The following is a 22,273-nucleotide window of genomic DNA, read 5'->3' on the forward strand; positions in this document are numbered from 1 at the left end:
ATGACAGAGCGAATTAGGTGGTGGTCCATCCAGCAGTCATCAGCTCCTGTCATGGCGCGGGTGATGCACACGTCTTTGTGGTCCCTCGCTCAGACGATGACATAGTCTAGCAGATGCCAGTGCTTGGAGCGAGGGTGTTGCCATGAAGCTTTATATTTGTCCTTCTGACGGAACAGGGTATTGGTTATGACGAGGCCGTGCTTCCAAGCATTTCGTCAGGTGGAGGGTGCCATTGGAGTTGGTTTTCCCTACCCAATCTCTGCCGATCACACCTCCCCAGAGGTCAGTGTTCTTTCCGACCCTGGTGTTGAAGTCGCCAAGGAGGATCAGCTTGTCGCTCGTTGGGACTCGGGACCGGGATTGTTCAAGGCTGGAGTAGAATTCCACTTTGATCTCGTCTATAGCTTCCATCATTGGGACGTATGCGCTGAAGACCATAGCGCACTAGTTCCGGGCTAGATTGAGCCGAAGAGTCGTTTATCCCGCAGGGGGAGTCTCTGAGACAGCCCACTAGTTCGTTTTTTTACGGCAAAGCCAACTCCATGAAGTTCTGCTTCTGGTTTGCCTTTCCAGAAGGTGGTGTAGCCACCACTTGTTCTTTGAGCTGGCCTTTCCCTGCCCGCCGGGTCTCGCTTAGGCCGGTGATGTCAATGTCGAAGTGCCCGAGTTCCCAGGCAACGATAGCGGTGTGGCGTTCCGGTCTGTTGCTGTTAGGGTTGTCCATGAGGGTCCTGACGTTCCAGGTCCCAAACTTCATCTTAAAGTGTGGAAGATGTCTGTGCATGAATTCTTTTAACGTGGGGTGACCGTTGCACATCAGCTACCACACGAGCTTGACAGAGCAAAGTCTTGGTCCAGTGGCAAGGGGATCCAACACAACTGGAGACCAGGATCTCTGTATGGGCCTAGTTCATACACACATGTATACTCCTACTGTCCTCCTTCCCCCAGGGCCTCTATCCCTGGGTTTCGTAGGACGCAATGTACATGGCCTTCTTTGACCTCACAAAAGCCTTCGACACTGTCAACTGTGAGGGATTATGGAGCATCCTCCTCAGATTCGGCTGCCCTCAAAAGTTTGTCACCATCCTCCGCCTGTTCCACGATGACATGCAAGCCGTGATCCTGACCAACGGATCCATCACAGACACATTCCATATTCGAACCGGGGTCAAGCAAGGTTGTGTCCTCGCACCAACGTTCTTCTCGTTCTTCCTGCTGCAATGCTCCATCTCACCCTCAGCAAGTTCCCCGTTAGAGTGTAGCTAAATAACAGGACAAACGGGAATCTGTTCAACCTCTGCCGCCTCCAGGCCATATCCAAGATCATCCCATCCTCCGTCATCGAACTATAGTACGCAGACGATGGCTGCGTCTGCACACATGCGGAGGCCGAACCCCAAGCCATCGTCAACACCTTCACCGAGGCGTACGAGAGCATGGGCCTTACACTAAACATCCGTAAGACAAAGGTCCTCTACCAACCTGCCACACAGCACTGCCCCCCGGTTATCAAAATCCACAACGAGGCCTTGGGCAACGTGGACCATTTTCCATACCTCGGGAGCCTATTATCAACTAGGACACACATCGACGACGAGGTCAAACACCGCCTTCAGTGTGCCAGTGCAGCCTTCGGTCGCCTGAGGAAGAGTGATGGAAAACCAGGACCTCAAAACCAGCACCAAGCTCATCCCTCCTATGTGGCTCAGAGACATGGACTATATACAGTAGGTACCTCAAAACACTGAAGTACCACCAACGCAGTTCTGCAAGATCCTGCAAATCCATTAGCAGGATAGGCACACCAACGTCAAATGTCCTCGTTCAGGCCAATATCTAAAGCATCGAAGCATTGACAACGCTCGATTAGCTCCGCTGGACGGGCTACATCGTCCGCATGCCTGACACAAGATTCGCAAAACAAGCTCTTTACCCGGAGCTCCGACACGGCAAGCGAGCTCCAGGTGGGCAGAGGAAACGCTTCAAGGATGCCCTCAAAGCCTTCTTGAAAAAATATAACATCCCCACCGTCACCTGGCAATCCTTGGCCCAAGACCACCCAAAGTCTGGGAGGAAAAGCATCCGGGAAGGCGCTGGACACTGAGTCTCTTCGCCGAGTGCAAGCGGACAACAAAGCATCGATAGCGGAAGGAACACGCGGCAACCCAGGCACCCCATCCACCCGTACCTTCAACCACCGTTTGTCCTACCTGTGACAGAGACTGTAGGTCCCGCATTGGACTCTTCAGTCACCTAAGAACTCATTTTTAGTGTGGAAGCAAGTCATCCTCGACTCCGAGGGACTGCTTATGATGATGATGATGATGATGATAGGAGTAGTGACCAAAGGCTTGGTCAAAGAGGTGTTTTATGGAAGGTCTTAAAGATGGAGTTGCTGTGGGATTTAGGCAGGGAATTCCATTCACTATTTCGGCTCAATATTGTCTTTGGAATACATCAACATTCGATTTGCTTTACTCACTGGCACTGAGCATTGTTGCAATAGCTTCAATTTATTATTAATCAGGACACCCAGATCTTTCATTTTTCATGCGCATTATTTTTTATTTTCCTTAAAGTAATAACCCCTTAGATGCTTTGTCCCCATGTGAAGTTTCTGCCACCTGTTTGCCCAATTCCCAAGCATATTCAAATCCTCCTGTAGCTCATCCGGTTCGGCTTTTGATCTACCATCATCATTAGCTTTGTATTATTTTTTGGGAGATTTTTTCCAGTTGCGGATGCAGAAGGAAGTGGCATTTTAAGGGGATGGGGGGGTGTGGATGGCAAGGGACACAAAGTCGGAGTTTGCCTTGTCTGTGATCAAGGAAATAGAGAGGCCACGGAAGACAGCAAGATTGAGGGAGTGGCCGTGAATATGATATGAGAGATTATAAAGCTTTTAATTGCAAGCGCATGCGCACACACACATTGATCCAATAGCAATTGTTTCGCCAATGTGGGAAAATGACACTGTTCAGGACTGAAAGTCCAGATGAAACAGTTTCACATCAACTCAAGCTGATTTTGTGATTCTTTCTACTGATTACCTGGACTTATCTTAGGAATTAGTGGAGAACACAAATGAAGCACAAAATACACTCTTCCTTTTAAAGAGCCTGTATATAATTAGTAAGACAAAGGTCCTCCACAAGCCTATCCTCATCGCACAGCACTGCCCCCCAGACATCAAGATCCACGGACGTGGACCACTTCCTCATCTCGGGAGCCTCCCATCAACAAGAGCAGGCATTGACAACGAGATCCAGCACAGCCTCCAGTGCGCCAGTGCAGCCTTCGGCCACCTGAGGAAAACCGCTTGAAGACCAGTCCCTCAAAACTGTCACCAAGCTCATGGTCTACAGGGCCGTAGTAATACCCGCCCTCCTGAGACGTGGCGCATGTACAGTAGACACCTCAAGTCACTGGAGAAATATCACCAGCGATGTCTCCGCAAGATCCTGCAAATCCCCTGGGAGGAGAGACGCACAAACGTTAGTGTCCTCATCCAGGCCAACATCCCCAGCATTGAAGCACTGACCACACTTGGTCAGCTCCGCTGGACAGGCCACGTCGTTCGCATGCCAAACACGAGACTCCTAAAGCAAGCGCTCTACTCTGAACTCGTCCACGGCAAACAAGCCAAAGGCAGGCAGAGGAAATGTTACAAGGGCACCCTCAAAGCCTCCCTGATACAGTGCGACATCCCCACTGACAACTGGGAGTCCCTGGCCATAGACCGCCCTAAGTGGAGGAAGTGCATTCGGGAGGGCACTGAGCTCCTACAGTATCGTCGCCGAGAGCATGCAGAAATCAAGTGCAGGCAACGGAAGGAGCGTGCGGCAAACCAGGTTCCCTGCCCACCCTTTCCCTCAACGAATATCTGTCCCACCTGTGACAGAGACTGTGGTTCTCGTATTGGACTATACAGTCACCTAAGAACTCATGCTAAAAGCGGAAGCAAGTCTTCCTCGATTCCAAGGGACTGCCTATGATGATATAATTGAAAACACATACCTCCACACATTCATTAAGAAGTATTATTACAGTGTCTGTAGGGGTGATGTTGATCGTCTTCAGCTCAATAAGATTGTCTAATGAGTTTCCACCTGAAATGAAAGTCAGTAATTGATCAAAATATTTTTATCTAAGCACAAAGAAATTGCTGTAAATGGCACTTTTGAATTTAACTTACCCGAGACCACTACTAATGAAGGCATATAACTGCTGTCAGCAGGATCTACAACCATTTTTAGTCTATGAACAAGGACATCTGGGAAGATCTCTAATCGAATCCAGTGCTGGTAAAGTAAAAATGCACGGTTAAGAGAACAGATCTGACCAATAAGTTGAAGCCAGAAACTGCTGCAAAAAACAAGGTTGCTGAACTGATCATATTATTTCATATAGCGAAACCCAAATGTCCTGAATACTATAGAATTAAAATGCAACGAAGTGTACAAATAAGGTGCTCTAAAATAGATTTCCTTTACTTTATAGACAATTTAGACCAACACAGCCATGAGCACCAGATCTGATCTGCACAGAATGCCCCAACCTACTAACCACACATGCATCCAGTTTCATCAGGTCACAGACAGTCTTAAGCTGTACATTCAACCAGCTAAAGGGAAACCATTTATTCTTCTTTGAAAGCATGTCTGCTGTAAGACAAGTGGTATGGGGATCCAGCGGCAATGTAACCTCACGCTCAATTAGCAATTTGTTACCAGTGCTTCATCTCCCACAAAAGTGCAACTGGCAAGACAATTAAGAGTGGGATGACATCACCCAGAGGCGAGTGCTCCAGAATGCACAACCTCCCGGCTGACAGCAAGGCATAGTAACAGAGATGGCAATAGTGGGGATCACAAAGCAAAATAATTATTTGCAAGGGGTGGAGGAAATACTAAGTTAACAATATAAAATCAAAATGACTAATGCCAAAAATATATAATCAGAAGGCACTCAATATGGTGTTGAGGTCTTTTTGTCCAAAATAGCGATTAAATTGCATTCACTAATTTTTGCCATTTTACTCTGTTCAGAGCTAAATTAGAACTACGCAAGTCACTGAGTGAATCTGATAGCTAATGGGTAAACCCTATCAGCTATTGTGTCAGTTGTGGCTCAGTGAGTAGCACACTCGCCTCTGAGTCAGGTTGTGGATTCAAGTCCCACTCCAGGGACTTGAACACATAAATCTAGGCCAACACTCCAGTGCAGTGCTGAGGGAGTGCCGCACTGTCGGAGGTGCAACCTTTCAGATAAGACGTTAAACCGAGGCCCTGTCTGCTCTGTCAGATGGATGTAAAAGATCCCATGGCACTTATTTTGAAGAATAGCAGGGGAGTTATCCTCAGTGTCCTGGCCAATACTTATCCCTCAATCAACATAATAAAAAGTTTATCTGGTCATTATCACATTGCTGTTTGTGGGAGTTTGCTGTGCACAAATTGGCTGCCACATTTCCCATATTACAACAGTGACTACACTCCAAAAATACTTCATTGGCCGTAAAACACTGAGATGTCCGATGGTCATGAAAGGCGCTATATAAATGCAAGACTTTCTATTCATGCACAAGATCCTCAATTCAGTTTCTTTGATTTTTCTACTTTCCCTCAGTATAGAATTCTCTCTTTTATCGGGAATCTCTGAGGCTAGGATCAACAGTATTGAGAAATATCGGCACCAAATGTTAGCGCTGAAAGCAAATCCTTGTTTTCATGATCGAGGTGGGTGAGTAAAGCAGGTGCAAAATCCAAATAATATTCCTCAAAGCTAGTCTGTGATGCAACGGATAGCAAAATCTTGGTATTGGGCCATTAGGGCACCCACAGGGTGTGAAACTACCCAAATGTTCACTCTACAACATTGTGGTATATGGAGAATGTAAATAAAAGATATGGGTTTTCTTGTAGGCCAGTTGGACCATTAGGCGGACATTGGGGTGTGTTAGATGAAAAGGGACTTAAACCCTACCAAACCTACAGGAAGGAGAAATCAGTACAGAAGTAACTCTATTAGGTACATTCAACCCCCCCACCCACAAAATCAGAAAGCCTCGAAGAGTTATCATTATCCTAAACATCTCAAAGTAAACTTACCCAGTGCTTGCAGTAAAGATAAATTGTACCAGACAAAGGATATGCCAGAGCATTGGCCAAAGGCAGCAGTAATTTAGGTGTCAGCCTTTCCTGAATAGTAGCGCTCTCGCCTCCGAATCAGAACACCATAAACTTGAGCACATACTCAAGGCCGATATTTCAGTGTAGACACTTCAAGTGTTGTGGGAGGGCCTCATTTCCCTATATTCCTAGTGACTACACTTCAAAAATAGTTAATTTGCTGTGAAGGGCTGTGTGACTTCCTCAGGTTATGAAAGAACCATATCAATGCATGTTCTTTTGTTCAAATCACCCTTCTGAATAACTTTATCAAATGTCCAATTCTTAATAACTGCTGGCACTGAAACAAATCCATGCATGATGTTTTTCATAGGATGCTTACTCTTGTTGCAGGATTTACCAAATGTTTATATAGTCTGAGCACTTCAGCCCAACTAATACTTCAAAAGAGATTTTTTGAAAGGAGATTACTCAGGAATGCAGTGACCGCTAGATGCACTTATGTCCCATGTATGTCAACCAAAGAGGAAGCATCAACTGACAACTCAAAGAACTTCTTGTAGCTGCAAGTTCAGTGAGGCAAATCCGAGCCCTCGGGTTAATAAATCATTCCTGACCAAGGTGCCAGCTTGGATAAAGCAAGGAAAATGTTTGAGATAAGCCCCTGTTCTTTTCTTGGAGAACCTAGGCAAGTTATTTTGCAACATACAGTACTAGCAACAATGTACAGGTGCAGCATCGAGAATCCGGAACCCTCGGGACCGAGGCCGAATCCAGAAACACCTGAGCCCAGGTTCTGGTATTCCCGGATTTCGGAATGTCAGAAAGAGGGGGTCCCGCCGAGGAGATGATTGGGCCGCCAGCCCTGTCGATGAGATTGTCGGGCAGGACCCCGCCGCCGAGGAGCTGTTCGGGCGGGGCCACGCCGTCGAGGAGCTGTTCGGGCGGGGCCACGCCCCGCCGTCAAGGCGGTGTTCGGGCAGGGCCACGCCCCGCCGTCGAGGCGGTGTTCGGGCAGGGCCCCGCCGTCGAGGCGGTGTTCGGGCAGGGCCCCGCCCCGCCGTCGAGGCGGTGTTCGGGCAGGGCCCCGCCGTCAAGGCGGTGTTCGGGCAGGGCCCCGCCCCGCCGTCAAGGCGGTGTTCGGGCAGGGCCCCGCCGTCAAGGCGGTGTTCGGGCAGGGCCCCGCCCCGCCGTCAAGGCGGTGTTCGGGCAGGGCCCCGCCATCGAGGCGGTGTTCGGGCAGGGCCCCGCCCCGCCGTCAAGGCGGTGTTCGGGCAGGGCCCCGCCCCGCCGTCAAGGCGGTGTTCGGGCAGGGCCCCGCCCCGCCGTCAAGGCGGTGTTCGGGCAGGGCCCCGCCCCGCCGTCGAGGCGGTGTTCGGGCAGGGCCCGCCCCGCCGTCGAGGCAGTGTTCGGGCAGGGCCCCGCATCGCCGTCAAGGCGGTGTTCGGGCAGGGCCCCGCCGTCGAGGCGGTGTTCGGGCAGGGCCCCGCCCCGCCGTCGAGGCAGTGTTCGGGCAGGGCCCCGCATCGCCGTCAAGGCGGTGTTCGGGCAGGGCCCCGCATCGCCGTCAAGGCGGTGTTCGGGCAGGGCCCCGCATCGCCGTCAAGGCGGTGTTCGGGCAGGGCCCCGCCGTCAAGGCGGTGTTCGGGCAGGGCCCCGCCGACAAGGCGGTGTTCGGGCAGGGCCCCGCCGTCAAGGCGGTATTCGGGCGGACTGGCGAGGAAGCCCCGAGGTAAGGGCATGGCGGCGAGCAGTGACGCCCAAGGTCCGGATTCCGGATTTTCGATGCTGCACATGTACTTCCTTTTTAGTTTGGACTAAGACAGAGTTCCTAAGACTGAATCCCGGTGAGTGAAGCCACACTGGGCAAAGGTAAACTGAGTGAAGTCATTAGGCCAACACCAAAAAGTCCAAAACATGAGAACCTTGAAACTTATTGTAAACCTAATTTGAAATAAGCAGCAGCAGAGAGGTGTTATGCAACAATGTTAAACATGTTTGATGAAGCTGAGGGTGACACAAACTCAACAATTCAGATTCAGCTTTCTGGAAGCAGAAACAATTTAGGAGCATGTCCTACTGAGAGAGATACAGCTTGCAGCTGAAAGCAGAAGATAAAAAACTGAAAAAGATCACAAGCACACAATTTTAAGAATGAAAGGAGAGTTCTGGAGAGACAGAGTTCCAGTGGATGATGGATCTATCCTTAAGGTATATGGAAGACAAATGTACAAGGTAGAGTGGCTGGTCATCCCATTGACTTCTTACTTACTTTCCCTTGTGAGCCTGAAGATTGCCAACACTGCCCAGAGCCATCAACTAAGCGGGAGGCTTGACTGACAGACGACGAGACTCCAAAATTCTTCACGACCCTTGACCAATCATCGAGCAACATTCCTCTCTGACAGCTGTATCGCTTTTTTTGTTGTTTTCCTGAACGCCCAGTAAATACTGGTGATTGTCCTTTAAACCAATATAGAAGTTATTACCAACACAACCTTTTTTATAATGTTGCCATGCAGTTGAATAGACAAAATCATGAAAAAAAGCTATTTCCCAGCAATGACATATGTGATCATTGGGGGTCACAAAAAAGACCCAAACGTATAGAATTGGAGAGTTATGACATACAGAATTCAACTTTTACCCACACAGGTACTTAAGGTACTGATAGATTGTAGAATTGTTTATACAAAGATTGTCCAATATTCCCGTAACTAATTATACTAAAATAGTACAATTCTTCAATTTGGGGTTTAAAAAAAAAGGTACAAACTTAGTAATATTGTTAATTGTCACATAGTTCCTGCATAATAGAATTAGCAGGCATAGCCAAATTGGCGTTGACTATTTGGATACTATTAGAAATATAATTAGAAGTTTTTTGTATTGTATATGAAGCTGGATTCCATAAAATGCAATTTAGAAAAATATATACATTTCTTTATTTACTAAGCAACCTTCCAGTGTATCTCACCTGGCTCATTAATTCTACCAAATGTATGTCTGACATTGTGTTTCCTCGTCTTAAAACAGTTTTCACAGTAGTCAAAATCATCACAGTTTCTGCATTTGAACCTGGGCCCATTCATTGGAAACATTTGGCAGCCATCACACCTGTTTTTTTTTTAAATGGTTTAAAAAAAACTGATTACTGAGGATAATACATTTTAAAAACACAAATTCCATCATGATGTAACAAAATGTATGCCTATCTATAATCTCCTTTTTCACCGAACTTCCACAGCAATAATGCAAGTACTCAACCAAAACAGAGCAAGTGTTCTTCAACTGCCTTGCAGAAGTCATGCAAGCAGGGAATTATTTTGCCTCCTATTCCCAATGTAAATAAAAGGTTAAGCGACAGGAGGATTTGAATATACTTGTGAATTGGGCAGACAGGTGGCAAATGAAATTCAATGTAGAGAAATGCAAAGTGCTTCACACTGGGAAGCAAATCCAGGAAGGGACTATTCCCTAAAATGGAATCAAAATAATGGCCATGGACCACCGGGTCAGTTTCCATGTTTGGATGAGACAACGCATTTGGAAAGCAGCGACAGGATCAGTCCAAGTCAGCATGGATTTATGAAAGGGAAATCATGCTTGACAAATCTTCTAGAATTTTTTGAGGATGTAACTAGTAGAGTGGATAAGGGAGAACCAGTAGATGTGGTGTATTTGGACTTTCAAAGGGCTTTTGACAAGGTCCCACACAAGAGATTAGTGTGCAAAATTAAGGCACATGGGATTGGGGGTAATGTATTGATGTGGATAGAGAACTGGTTGGCAGACAGGAAGCAGAGTGGGAATGAACGGGTCCTTTCAGGATGACAGGCAGTGACTCGTGGGGTACCGCAAGGTTCAGTTCTGGGACCCCAGCTATTTACAATGTACATTAATGATTTAGACGAAGGAATTGAATGTAGTATCTCCAAGTTTGCAGATGACACTAAGCTGGGGTGGCAGTGTGAGCTGTGAGGAGGATGCTAAGAGGCTGCAGGGTGACTTGGACAGGTTAGGTGAGTGGGCAAATGCATGGCAGATGCAGTAATGTAGATAAATGTGAGGTTATCCACTTTGGTGGCAAAAACAAGAGGGCAGATTATCTGAATGGTGACAGATAAAAGGGGAGATACAGCGAGACCTGGGTGTCATGGTACATCAGTCATTGAAAGTACAGCAGGCAGTTAAGAAAGCAAATGGCATTATGGCCTTCACAGAGAGAGGATTTGAGTATAGGAGCAGAGAGGTCTTGCTGCAGTTGTACAGGACCTTGGTGAGACCACACCTTGAGTATTGTGTGCAGTTTTGGTCTCCTAAGCTCAGGAAGGACATTCTTGCTATTGAGGGAGTGCAGCGAAGGTTCACTAGACTGATTCCCAGGGATGGCAGGACTGACATATGAAGAAAGATTGGATCGACTAGGCTTGTATTCACTGGAATTTAGAAGAATGAAAGGGGATCTCATAGAAACATATAAAATTCTGACGGGATTGGACAGGTTAGATGCAGGAAGAATGTTCCCCATGTGGGGGAAGTCCAGAATCAGAGGTCACAGTCTAAGGATAAGGGTTAAGCAATGTAGGACCGAGATGAGGAGAAACTTTTTCACCCAGAGAATTGTGAACCTGTGGAATTCTCTACCACAGAAAGTTGTTGAGTCGAATTCGTTGGATATATTCAAAAAGGAGTTAGATGTGGCCCTTACGGCTAAAGGGATAAGAGGGTATAGAGAGAAGGCAGAAGTGGGGTACTGAAGTTGCATGATCAGCCATGATCATATTGAATGATGGTGCAGGTTTGAAGGGCCGAATGGCCTGCTCCTGCACCTATTTTCTATGTTTTTAAACCAGATTGAAGGAATTCAAAGAATGAATGGAAGAGTTAGACACGGAGCTGGGTGAAGAAGTACATTCGAGGAGCTTGGAGATGGGTGACAGTTGGCAAGGATGGATAGATCACGATTGATTTTTTTGTTTAAGGAGAGGGATGATGACAACAGTCTCGAAGGAGAAAAAGAAAATGCCACGAGAAAGGGAGCTGTTGACAATGTCAGCAAGCATTCAGCTAATAAGAAGAAGAATGTGGAGCAGGGGGTAGGCCATTAGACCCTGCGAGTCTGCTCCGCCATTCAATAAGATCATGGCTGATCTGATCTTGGGCTCAGCTCCACTTCCCTGCCGCTCCCCATAACCCTTCACTCCCTTATCTGGTTGGTAACCAGTAACTAGTGGGGTGCCGCAGGGATCAGTGCTGGGACCCCAACTATTTACAATCTATATAAACGACTTGGAAGAAGGGACTGAGTGTAACGTAGCCAAGTTTGCTGACGATACAAAGATGAGAGGAAAAGCAATGTGTGAGGAAGACACAAAAAATCTGCAAAAGGACATAGACAGTCTAAGTGAGTGGGCAAAAATTTGGCAGATAGAATATAATGTTGGAAAGTGTAAGTGAAAAGTGTAACTTTGGCAGAAAAAAAAATCAAAGAGCAAGTTATTATTTAAATGGAGAAAGATTGCAAAATGCCACAGTACATGGGAACTGGGAGTACTTGTGCATCAAACACAAAGGATAGTATGCAGGTACAGCAAGTGATCAGGAAGGCCAATGGTATCTTGACCTTTATTGCAAAGGGGATAGAGTATAAAAAGCAGGGAAGTCTTGCTGCAGCTATATCAGGTATTGGTGAGGCCACACCTGGTATACTGCATGCAGTTTTGGTTTCCATATTTACGAAAGGCTATACTTGCTTTGGAGGCAGTTCAGAGAAGGTTCACTAGTTTGATTACAGGGATGAGGGGATTGACTTATGAGGAAAGGTTGAGTAAGTTGGGCCTCTACTCATTGGAATTCAGAAGAATAAGAGGTGATCTTATCAAAACATATAAGATTATGAGGGGGCTTGACAAGGTGGATGCAGAGAGGATGTTTTCACTGATGCGGGAGACTAGAATTAGAGGGCATGATCTTAGAATAAGGGGCCGCCTAATTAGAACAGAGATGAGGAGAAATTTCTTCTCTCAGAGGGTTGTTAATCTATGGAATTGTTCCCGATGTTGGGGAAGTCCAGAACCAGGGGACACAGTCTTAGGATAAGGGGTAGGCCATTTAGGACTGAGATGAGGAGAAACTTCTTCACTCAAAGATGTTAACCTGTGGAATTTCCTGCCGCAGAGAGTTGTTGATGCCAGTTCATTGGATATATTCAAGAGGGAGTTAGATATGGCCTTTACGGCTAAGGGGATCAAGGAATATGGAGAGAAAGCAGGATAGGGGTACTGAGGGAATGATCAACCATGATCTTATCGAATGGTGGTGCAGGCTCGAAGAGCCGAATGGCCTACTCCTGCACCTATTTTCTATGTTTCTATGTTTCAATAAGATCACCTCTTATTCTTCTGAACTCCAACGAGTAAAGGCCCAACCTACTCATCCGTTCTTCATAAGTCAACTCCCTCATCTCCGGAATCAACCGAGTGGCAGGTAAATATAGGCCGGTTAGTTTAACATCTGTAGTGGGGAAAATGCTTGAAACCATCATTAAGGAAGAAATAGCGGGACATCTAGATAGGAATAGTGCAATCAAGCAGATGCAGCATGGATTCATGAAGGGGAAATCATGTTTAACTAATTTACTGGAATTCTTTGAGGATATAACGAGCATGGTGGATAGAGGTGTACCGATGGATGTGGTGTATTTAGATTTTCAAAAGGCATTCGATAAGGTGCCACACAAAAGGTTACTGCAGAAGATAAAGGTACGCGGAGTCAGAGGAAATGTATTAGCATGGATAGAGAATTGGCTGGCTAACAGAAAGCAGAGAGTCGGGATAAATGGGGCCTTTTCGGGTTGGAAATCGGTGGTTAGTGGTGTGTCACAGGGATCGGTGCTGGGACCACAACTGTTTACAATATACATAGATGACCTGGAAGAGTGTAGTGTAACAAAATTTGCAGATGACACAAAGATTAGTGGGAAAGCGGGTTATGTGGAGGACACAGAAAGGCTGCAAAGAGATTTAAATAGGTTAAGCAAATGGGCTAAGGTTTGGCAGATGGAATACAATGTCGGAAAGTGTGAGGTCATCCACCTTGGGGAAAAAAGAACAGTAAAAGGGAATATTATTTGAATGGGGAGAAATTACAACATGCTGAGATACAGAGGGACCTGGGGGTCCTTGTGCATAAATCCCAAAAAGTTAGTTTGCAGGTGCAGCAGGTAATCAGGAAGGCGAATGGAATGTTGGCCTGCATTGCGAGAGGGATGGAGTACAAAAGCAGGGAGGTCCTGCTGCAACTGTATAGGGTATTGGTGAGGCCGCACCTGGAGTACTGCGTGCAGTTTTGGTCACCTTAAGGAAGGATATACTGGCTTTGGAGGGGGTACAGAGACGATTCACGAGGCTGATTCCGGAGATGAGGGGGTTACCTTATGATGATAGATTAGAGTAGACTGGGTCTTTACTCGTTGGAGTTCAGAAGGATGAGGAGTGATCTTATAGAAACATTTAAAATAATGAAAGGGATAGACAAGATAGAGGCAGAGAGGTTGTTTCCACTGGTCGGGGAGACTAGAACTAGGGGGCACAGCCTCAAAATACGGGGGAGCCAATTTAAAACCGAGTTGAGAAGGAATTTCTTCTCCCAGAGGGTTGTGAATCTGTGGAATTCTCTGCCCAAGGAAGCAGTTGAGGCTAGCTCATTGAATGTATTCAAGTCACAGATAGATAGATTTTTAACCAATAAGGGAATTAAGGGTTATGGGGAGCAGGCGGGTAAGTGGAGCTGAGTCCACAGCCAGATCAGCCATGATCTTGTTGAATGGCGGAGCAGGCTCGAGGGGCTAGATGGCCTACTCCTGTTCCTAATTCTTATGTTCTTATGTTATGTAGTGAACCTTCACTGAACTGCCTCTAATGTAAGTATATCCTTCCTTAAATAAGGAGACAAAAACTGTACGCAGCACTCTCGGTGTGGCCTCACCAATACCCTGTACAGTTATAGCATGACTTCTCTGCTTTTATACTCCATCCCCCTTGCAAGAAGGGCCAACATTCCATTTGCCTTCCTGATTACTTGCTGTACCTGCATACTAACTTAAAGGGCCCAAGTTTCCACATGATAAAAAACGGGCGCCCTTCCGAGCTGGGTGCCCGTTTTTCGCGCCTAAAACGGCGCTGGAAAAAAAACGAGCGATTCTGGAGCGCTTTGCAGCTCCTTGTCTGCCTGGCGCGGCGCCCAGGGGGGCGGAGCCTACACTCGCGCCGATTTTGTAAGTGAGAGGGGGCGGGTACTATTTAAATTAGTTTTTTTCCTGCCGGCAACGCTGCGCGTGCGCGTTGGAGCGTTTGCGCATGCTCAGTGTGAAAAAAACATTGGCACGCGGCCATTTTTTAGTTCTTTGTAGCTGTTTAGTTTTTGAACATTTTTTAATAAAAGTACATTGCCATCAGCACTGAGGCTTCTTGTAGCAGTGAGAAGGCTGCAGGAAGCCTCAGAAAGTTGAGTCAGCCGTTTCCCGACGACCTCCCCCTTTTGCCGTCGGGAAATGGCTCCTCAATTTCTGAGGCTTCCTGCAGCCTTCTCTCTTTCCCGCCAGCCGTCTGGAACGGCTCCATTCCCTCCCCCCCCCGCCCGGTCGGCTTCCCACCCCCCCCCCCGCGTTCGGTCGGCTCCCCCCCACCCCCCCCCCGCGTTCGGTCGGCTCTCTCCCTCCAGTGTTCGTCAGCTCCCTTCCCTCTCTCCACCCCCCCCCCCCGTTCGTCAGCTCCCTTCCCCCCCCCCCACCCCCCTCGCCCGCGTTCGGTCGGCTCCCTCCTCTCCCCCTCGCCCGCGTTCGGTCGGCTCCCTCCTCCCCCCCCGCCCGCGTTCGGTCGGCTCCCTCCTCCCCCCCCGCCCGCGTTCGGTCGGCTCCCTCCTCCCCCCCTCGCCCGCGTTCGGTCGGCTCCCTCCTCCCCCCCCGCCCACGTTCGGTCGGCTCCGTCCTCCCCCCCTCGCCCGCGTTCGGTCGGCTCCCTCCTCCCCCCTCGCCTGCGTTCGGTCGGCTCCCTCCTCCCCCCCCCCGCCCGCGTTCGGTCGGCTCCCTCCTCCCCCCCCGCCCGCGTTCGGTCGGCTCCCTCCTCCCCCCCTCGCCCGCGTTCGGTCGGCTCCCTCCTCCCCCCTCGCCCGCGTTCGGTCGGCTCCCTCCTCCCCCCCTCGCCCGCGTTCGGTCGGCTCCCTCCTCCCCCCCTCGCCCGCGTTCGGTCGGCTCCCTCCTCCCCCCCTCGCCCACGTTCGGTCGGCTCCCTCCTTCCTCCTCCCCCCCCTCCCGCCCACGTTCGGTCGGCTCCCTCCTCCCCCCCCGCCCGCGTTCGGTCGGCTCCCTCCTCCCCCCCCTCGCCCGCGTTCAGTCGGCTCCCTCCTCCCCCCCCGCCCACGTTCGGTCGGCTCCCTCCTCCCCCCTCGCCCGCGTTTGGTCGGCTCCCTCCTCCCCCCTCGCTCGCGTTTGGTCGGCTCCCTCCTCCCCCCTCGCCCACGTTCGGTCGGCTCCCTCCTCCCCCCTCGCCCGCGTTCGGTCGGCTCCCTCCTCCCCCCCCGCCCGCGTTCGGTCTGCTCCCTCCTCCCCCCCTCGCCCACGTTCGGTCGGCTCCCTCCTTCCTCCTCCCCCCCACATTCTACTCCAGCTGCCAAATGTTTACCCACTCACTTAGCCTGTCTATATCCCTTTGAGATTTTTTGTGTCCTCCTCACAACTTGATTTCCCACCTATCTTAGTATCAGCAAACTTGGCTACATTACACTCCGTCCCTTCATTTCATTAATATAGATTGTAAATAGTTAAGGCCCCAGCACCAATCCCTGTGACACCCCACTAGTTACCGTTTGCCAACCGGAAAATGACCCATTTATCCCCACTCTCTGTTTTCTGTTAGTTAGCCAATCCATTATCCATGCTAATATATTACCCCCAACCTCTTGAGCGCTTATCTTGTGCAGTAACCTTTTATGTGGCATCTTATCAAATGCCTTTTGGAAATCCAAATACAGCACATCCACTGGTTCCCCCTTATCCACCCTGCTCCAGCAAATTTGTCAAACATGTTTTCTCGTTCAAAAAACCATGCTGACTCTACTTGACTGTATTATGCTTTTCCAAATGTCCTGCTACTGCTTTCTTAATAATGGATTTCAGCATTTTACCAACGACAGATGTTAGGCTAACTGGTCTATAGTTTCCCGCTTTCTGTCTGCCTCCATTTTGTAAATAGGGGCGTTACATTTGCGGTTTTCCAATCCGCTGGGACCTCTCCAGAATCCAGGGAATTTTGGTAGATTACACCAATGCATCCACTATCTCTGTAGCCACTTCTTTTAAGACACTAAGATGCTGGCTATCAGGTCCAGGGGACTTGTCCACCTTTAGTCCCATTATTTTACTGAGTACTTTTTCTTTAGTGATAGTTTTAAGTTACTCCCTCCCTATAGCTCCTTGATTATCACTGGGATGTTTTTAGTGTCTTCTATCGTGAAGACCGATACAAAATATTTGTTCAAAGTCTCCGCCATTACTGTGTTCCCCATTATTAATTCCCTAGTATCATCCTCTAAGGGACCAACATTTACTTTAGCTACTCTCTTCCTTTTTATATACCTGTAGAAGGTTTTACTATCTGTTTTTATATTTCTTGCTAATTTACTCTCATACTATCTTCCCTCTCTATTTTTTTTTTCGTCGCCTTTTGCTGATTTTTAAAAATTTCCCAATCCTCTGGCCTCCCACTAATCTTGGCAACTTTGTCTGCCATATTTAAAAATTTGATTCCATCCTTTACTTCCTAAGTTAACCACGATGGTTCTCTCTTCTCTTAAAGTCTTTCCTGCTCATTGGAATATATTTTTGTTGAGAGTTATGAAATATCTCTTAAAGGTCTGTCACTGATTATCAACTGTCTTGCATCTTAATCTTCTGAGCCAATACCATTTCTCACTACTGCACTGATCTCATCCTTTATTAACACAACTACCCCACCTTCTTTTGCTTTCTGTCTATCCTTCCGAATTGTCAAATATTCCTGAATATTCAGTTCCCAGCCTTGGTCACCTTGCAACCATGTCTCTATAATGGCTATCAGATCATATCCATTAATATCTATTTGTGCCATCAATTCATCTATCTTGTTATGAATGCTGTGCCCATTCAAATAAAGAGCTTTCAATTTTTTCTTTTTACCATTTTTCCCTGCTTTGACCCCACTTTCTGATACACTCTTATTTTTATACATTCTGTCCCTTCCTGTCACACTCTGGTTATCATTTTCCCCACCACTACCTTGCTCTATTGCCTTCTCCTTGCTCTTTGGCTTTTTACATTTCCACTCATCTGAAGCCTCCCCCTCACTATTTAGTTTAAAGCCAAGAACAGATTGATCAAGGGTAGATGGAGATGATGAGACAAGTCTTGCAGAGGAGAAGGCAAACAAAAAGGAGTGGTTGATGACACTGGCAAGTACTTGGTTGAGAGGAAGTCACTGAGTGGTCAGAAGCTGGATTGAGAAAAGTCTAGACGAGTGGTGGTTTTCATGAAGTTGCTAGTTGTGAGATGGGAAAGAAAGAAGGGAAAGAGAGAAAGAAAAAAATGAATATTTTTTGGTTTTGGGCTAGACAGGAGGAAAATGATGCAAATAATCTCAATTTTTAGAAGCAAAGAAATCGAAGAGCTCCTCACAATGTCAGTGGGGCTGGGGAAGAGAAAGAGGACGAAAATTGGTTGAAGACGGTGGTGGAACAGAAGTTTAAAGGTAGTTCTTGCCGTCCAGGACGATCCAGAAGTAGTAAGGCAATAGTAATATTTAACAGTAATACAAACTAGGCAGTATATGCAGTAGGGGACCTTAAAGGAACATCCCAACTTCCACAAGACTAATTATTTCATAGCATTCTTTCCTGTTGCTTTTGCCCACTCCCCTGCCCCCACACATGTTCTGTAAAACGTTGAGAAGAATAAATAAATTAAACACATCCTGTTTTCACTAAATGCAATGGACCAAATTGTACATTGGGTTAGTTTTTTTAAAAATGGGACAATCATAAAATTGTGTCATTTATAATGTTAGATTTTACTGTAAATTAGTATACTTATAAAAGGAAACAAATTTTCTTTATTTCACAGAAGAAATGGAAAAGAACACGATTTTCAGTTTGGTTAATTTTTATTAAATTTCTTACGTTACTCCTGGATGAATGCTGGGTACCAACTCCATTTCAGACAGCAGACCAGTCCAGTGAGACTGTTGAGGGAAATCAACGATAACATCCTTCCCGTTCGCGCTAAATGCTGAAAGAAAGAAATGTCACTAAATATTGGTAATTCTTTAGGATTACAAGCAGTAACATAGAAACATAGAAAATTAGTGCAGGAGTAAGCCATTCGGCCATTTGAGTCAACACCATTCAATAAGATCATGGTTGATCATTCACCTCAGTACCCCTTTCCTGCTTTCTCTCCATACCCCTTGATCCCTTTAGCCATAACTCCCTCTTGAATATATCCAATGAGCTGGCATCAACAACTCTCTGCGGAAGAGAACTCCACAGGTTAACAACTCAGAGTGAAGAAGTTTCTCCTCATCTCAGTCCTAAATGGCTTACCCCTTATCCTTAGACTGTGACCCCTGGTTCTGGTCTTCCCCAACATCAGGAACATTCCTTCTGCATCTAACCTGGCCATGTCCTGTCAAGAATTTTATATGTTTCTATAAGAACCCCTCTCATCCTTCTAAACTCCAGTGAATACAGGCCCAGCCGATCCAGTCTCTCCTCATATATCAGTCCTGCCATCCTAGGAATCAGTCTGGTGAACCTTCGCTGCACTCCCTCAATAGCAAAAACGTCCTTCCTCAGATTAAAAACTGAACACAATATTCCAGGTGAGGCCTCACCAAGACCCTGTACAACTGCAGTAAGACCTCCCTGCTCCTATACGCAAACCCCTAGCTATGAAGGCCAACATACAATTTTCCTTCTTCACTGCCTGTTGTACCTGCATGCCAACTTTCAATGACCGATGTACCAGGACACCCAGGTCTCGTTGCACCTCCCCTTTTCCTAATCTGCCACCATTCAGATAATATTCTGCTTTCGTGTTTTTGCCATCAAAGTGGATAACCTCACATTTATCAACATCATACTGCATCTGCCATGCATTTGCCCATTCACCTAACCTGTCCAAGTCACCCTGCAGCCTCTTAGCGTCCTCCTCACAGCTCACACTGCTACCCAGCTTAGTATCATCTGCAAACTTGGAGATATTACACTCAGTTCCTTCATCTAAATCATTGATGTATATTGTAAATAGCTGGGGTCCCAGCACTGAGCCCTGCGGTACCCCACTAGTCACTGCCTGCCATTCTGAAAAGGACCCATTTATCCCGACTCTCTGCTTCCTGTCTGCCAACCAGTTCTCTATCCACGTCAATACATTTCCCCCAATACCATGTGCTTCAATTTTGCACGCCAATCTCTTGTGTGGGACCTTGTCAAAAGCCTTTTGAAAGTCCAAATACACCACATCCACTGGTTCTCTCTTGTCCACTCTACTAGTTACATCCTCAAAAAATTCTAGAAGATTTGTCAAGCATGATTTCCCTTTCATAAATCCATGCTGACTTGGACTGACCCCGTCACTACTTTCATCTTTAATAATTGATTCCAACATTTTCCCCACTACTGATGTCAGGCTAACCGGTCTATAATTACCCGTTTTCTCTCTCTCCCTCCTTTCTTAAAAAGTGGTGTTACATTAGCTACCCTCCAGTCCATAGGAACTGATCCAGAGTCAATAGTCTGTTGGAAAATGATCACCGATGCATCCACTATTTCTAGGGTCACTTCCTTAAGTACTCTGGGATGCAGATTATCAGGCCCTGGGGATTTATCGGCCTTCAATCCCATCAATTTCCCTAACACCATTTCCTGACTAATAAGGATTTCCTTCAGTTCCTCCTTCTTGCTAGACCCTCGGTCCCCTAGTATTTCCGGAAGGTTTTTTGTGTCTTCCTTTGTGAAGACAGAACCAAAGTATTTATTCAATAAATTCACGTGATTCTGACTGCAAGTGACTTGCATTTGTCTTCACTAATCTTTTTCTCTTCACATATCTATCTATAGAAGCTTTTGCAGTCAGTTTTTATGTTCCCTGCAAGCTTCCTCTCATATTCTATTTTCCCCCTCCTAATCAAACCCTTTGTCCTCCTCTGCTGAATTCTAAATTTCTCCCGGTCCTCAGGTTGGCTGCTTTTTCTGGCCAATTTAGATGCCTCGTCCTTGGATTTAACACTATCCTTAATTTCCCTTGTTAGCCACAGTTGAACCACCTTCCCAGTTTTATTTTTACTCCAGACAGGAATGTACAATTGTTGAAGTTCATCCATGTGACCTATCCACCGTCAACCCTTTAAGTATCATTCGCCAGTCTATTCTAGCCAATTCACATCTCATACCATCGAAGTTACCTTTCCTTAAGTTCAGGACCCTAGTCTCTGAATTAACTGTGTCACTCTCCACCTTAATAAAGAATTCTACCATATTATGGTCACTCTTCCCCAAGGGGCCTCGCACAACAAGATTGCTAATTAGTCCTTTCTCATCACCTAGTCTAGGATGGCCAGTCCTCTAGTTGGTTCCTCGACATATTGGTCTGGAAAACCATCCCTAATACACTCCAGGAAATCCTCCTCTACCGTATTGCTACCAGTTTGGTTAGCCCATTCTATATGTAGATTAAGGTCGCCCATGATATAGCTGTACCTTTATTGCATGCATCCCGAATTTCTTGTTTGATGCTGTCCCGAATCTCACTACTACTGTTTGGTGGTCTGTACACAACTCCCACTGGCGTTTTCTGCCCTTTGGTATTCCGCAGCTCTACCCATATAGATTCCACATCATCCAAGCTAATGTCCTTCCTTACTATTGCGTTAATTTCCTCTTTCACCAGCAAAACTATCCCACCTCCTTTTCCTTTCTGTCTATCCTTCCTGAATGTTGAATACTCTTGGATGTTGAGTTCCCAGCCTTGGTCACCCTGGAGCCGTAATCCTAATTATATCATTTTCGTTAATAGCTGCTTGCACAGTTAATTCGTCCACCTCATTACGAATACTCCTCGATTTGAGGCACAGAGCTTTCATGCTTGTCTTTTTAACACACTTTGTCTCTTTAGAATTTTGCTGTAATGTGGCCCTTTTTGATTTTTGCCTTGGGTTTCTCTGCCCTCCACTTTTACTTTTCCTCTTTGTCTTTTGCTTCTGCCCCCATTTTACTTCCCTCTGTCTCCCTGCATAGGTTCCCATCCCCCTCTGCCATTAGTTTAACCCCTCCCCAACAGCACTAGCAAACACTCCCCCTAGGACATTGGTTTCCGGTCCTACCCAGGTGCAGACCGTCCGGTTTGTACTGGTCCCATCTCCCCCAAAACCGGTTCCAATGTCCCAGGAATTTGAATCCCTCCCTCCTGCACCACTCCTCAAGCCACGTATTCATCTTAACTATCCTGCAATTCCTACTCTGACTAGTACGTGGCACTGGTAGCAATCCTGAGATTACTACCTTTGAGGTCCTGCTTTTTAATTTAACTCCTAGGTCCCTAAATTCAGCTTGTAGGACCTCATCCTGTTTTTTAGCAATATCGTTGGTACCTATATGCACCACGACAACTGGCTGTTCACCCTCCCCCTCCAAAATGTCCTGCAGCCGCTCCGAGACACCAGGGACTTGACCCTTGCACCAGGGAGGCAACATACCATCCTGGAGTCTCGATTGCGGCCGCAGAAACGCCTATCTATTCCCCTTACAATAGAATCCCCTACCACTATAGCTCTCCCACTCTTTTTCCTGCCCTCCGTGCAGCAGAGCCACCATGTTGCCATGAACTTGGCTGTTGCTGCCCTCCCCCGATGAGTCATCCCCCCCCCCAACAGCATCCAAGGAGGTGTATCTGTTTTGCAGGGGGATGACCACAAGGGACCCCTGCACTACCTTCCTTCCGCTGCTCTACCTGATGGTCACCCATTCCCTATCTGCCTGAGTAACCTTTACCTGCAGTGTGACCAACTCACTAAATGTGCTATTCACGATATCCTCAGCATCGCGGATGC

General features: G+C 47.1%; 1 protein-coding gene across 10 annotated transcripts in view; it reads right to left on the bottom strand.

The window, feature by feature from the left end:
- Window positions 1-22,273, bottom strand: part of herc2 (HECT and RLD domain containing E3 ubiquitin protein ligase 2) — a 286,911-nt gene that overhangs the window by 92,545 nt on the left and 172,093 nt on the right. For all 10 annotated transcript variants that reach the window (XM_070892466.1, XM_070892467.1, XM_070892465.1 and 7 more), the window contains 5 exons: window positions 18,345-18,453; window positions 9,112-9,251; window positions 8,407-8,597; window positions 4,199-4,304; window positions 4,021-4,112 (listed from right to left, as the gene is read on the bottom strand). In XM_070892466.1, coding sequence (XP_070748567.1) covers window positions 4,021-4,112; window positions 4,199-4,304; window positions 8,407-8,597; window positions 9,112-9,251; window positions 18,345-18,453 — 638 coding nt within the window. The remainder of the gene's footprint in view (window positions 1-4,020; window positions 4,113-4,198; window positions 4,305-8,406; window positions 8,598-9,111; window positions 9,252-18,344; window positions 18,454-22,273) is intronic.

The sequence above is a fragment of the Pristiophorus japonicus genome, chromosome 10 (genome assembly GCF_044704955.1).
Source record: "Pristiophorus japonicus isolate sPriJap1 chromosome 10, sPriJap1.hap1, whole genome shotgun sequence".
NCBI classification, from domain to species: Eukaryota; Metazoa; Chordata; class Chondrichthyes; family Pristiophoridae; genus Pristiophorus; species Pristiophorus japonicus.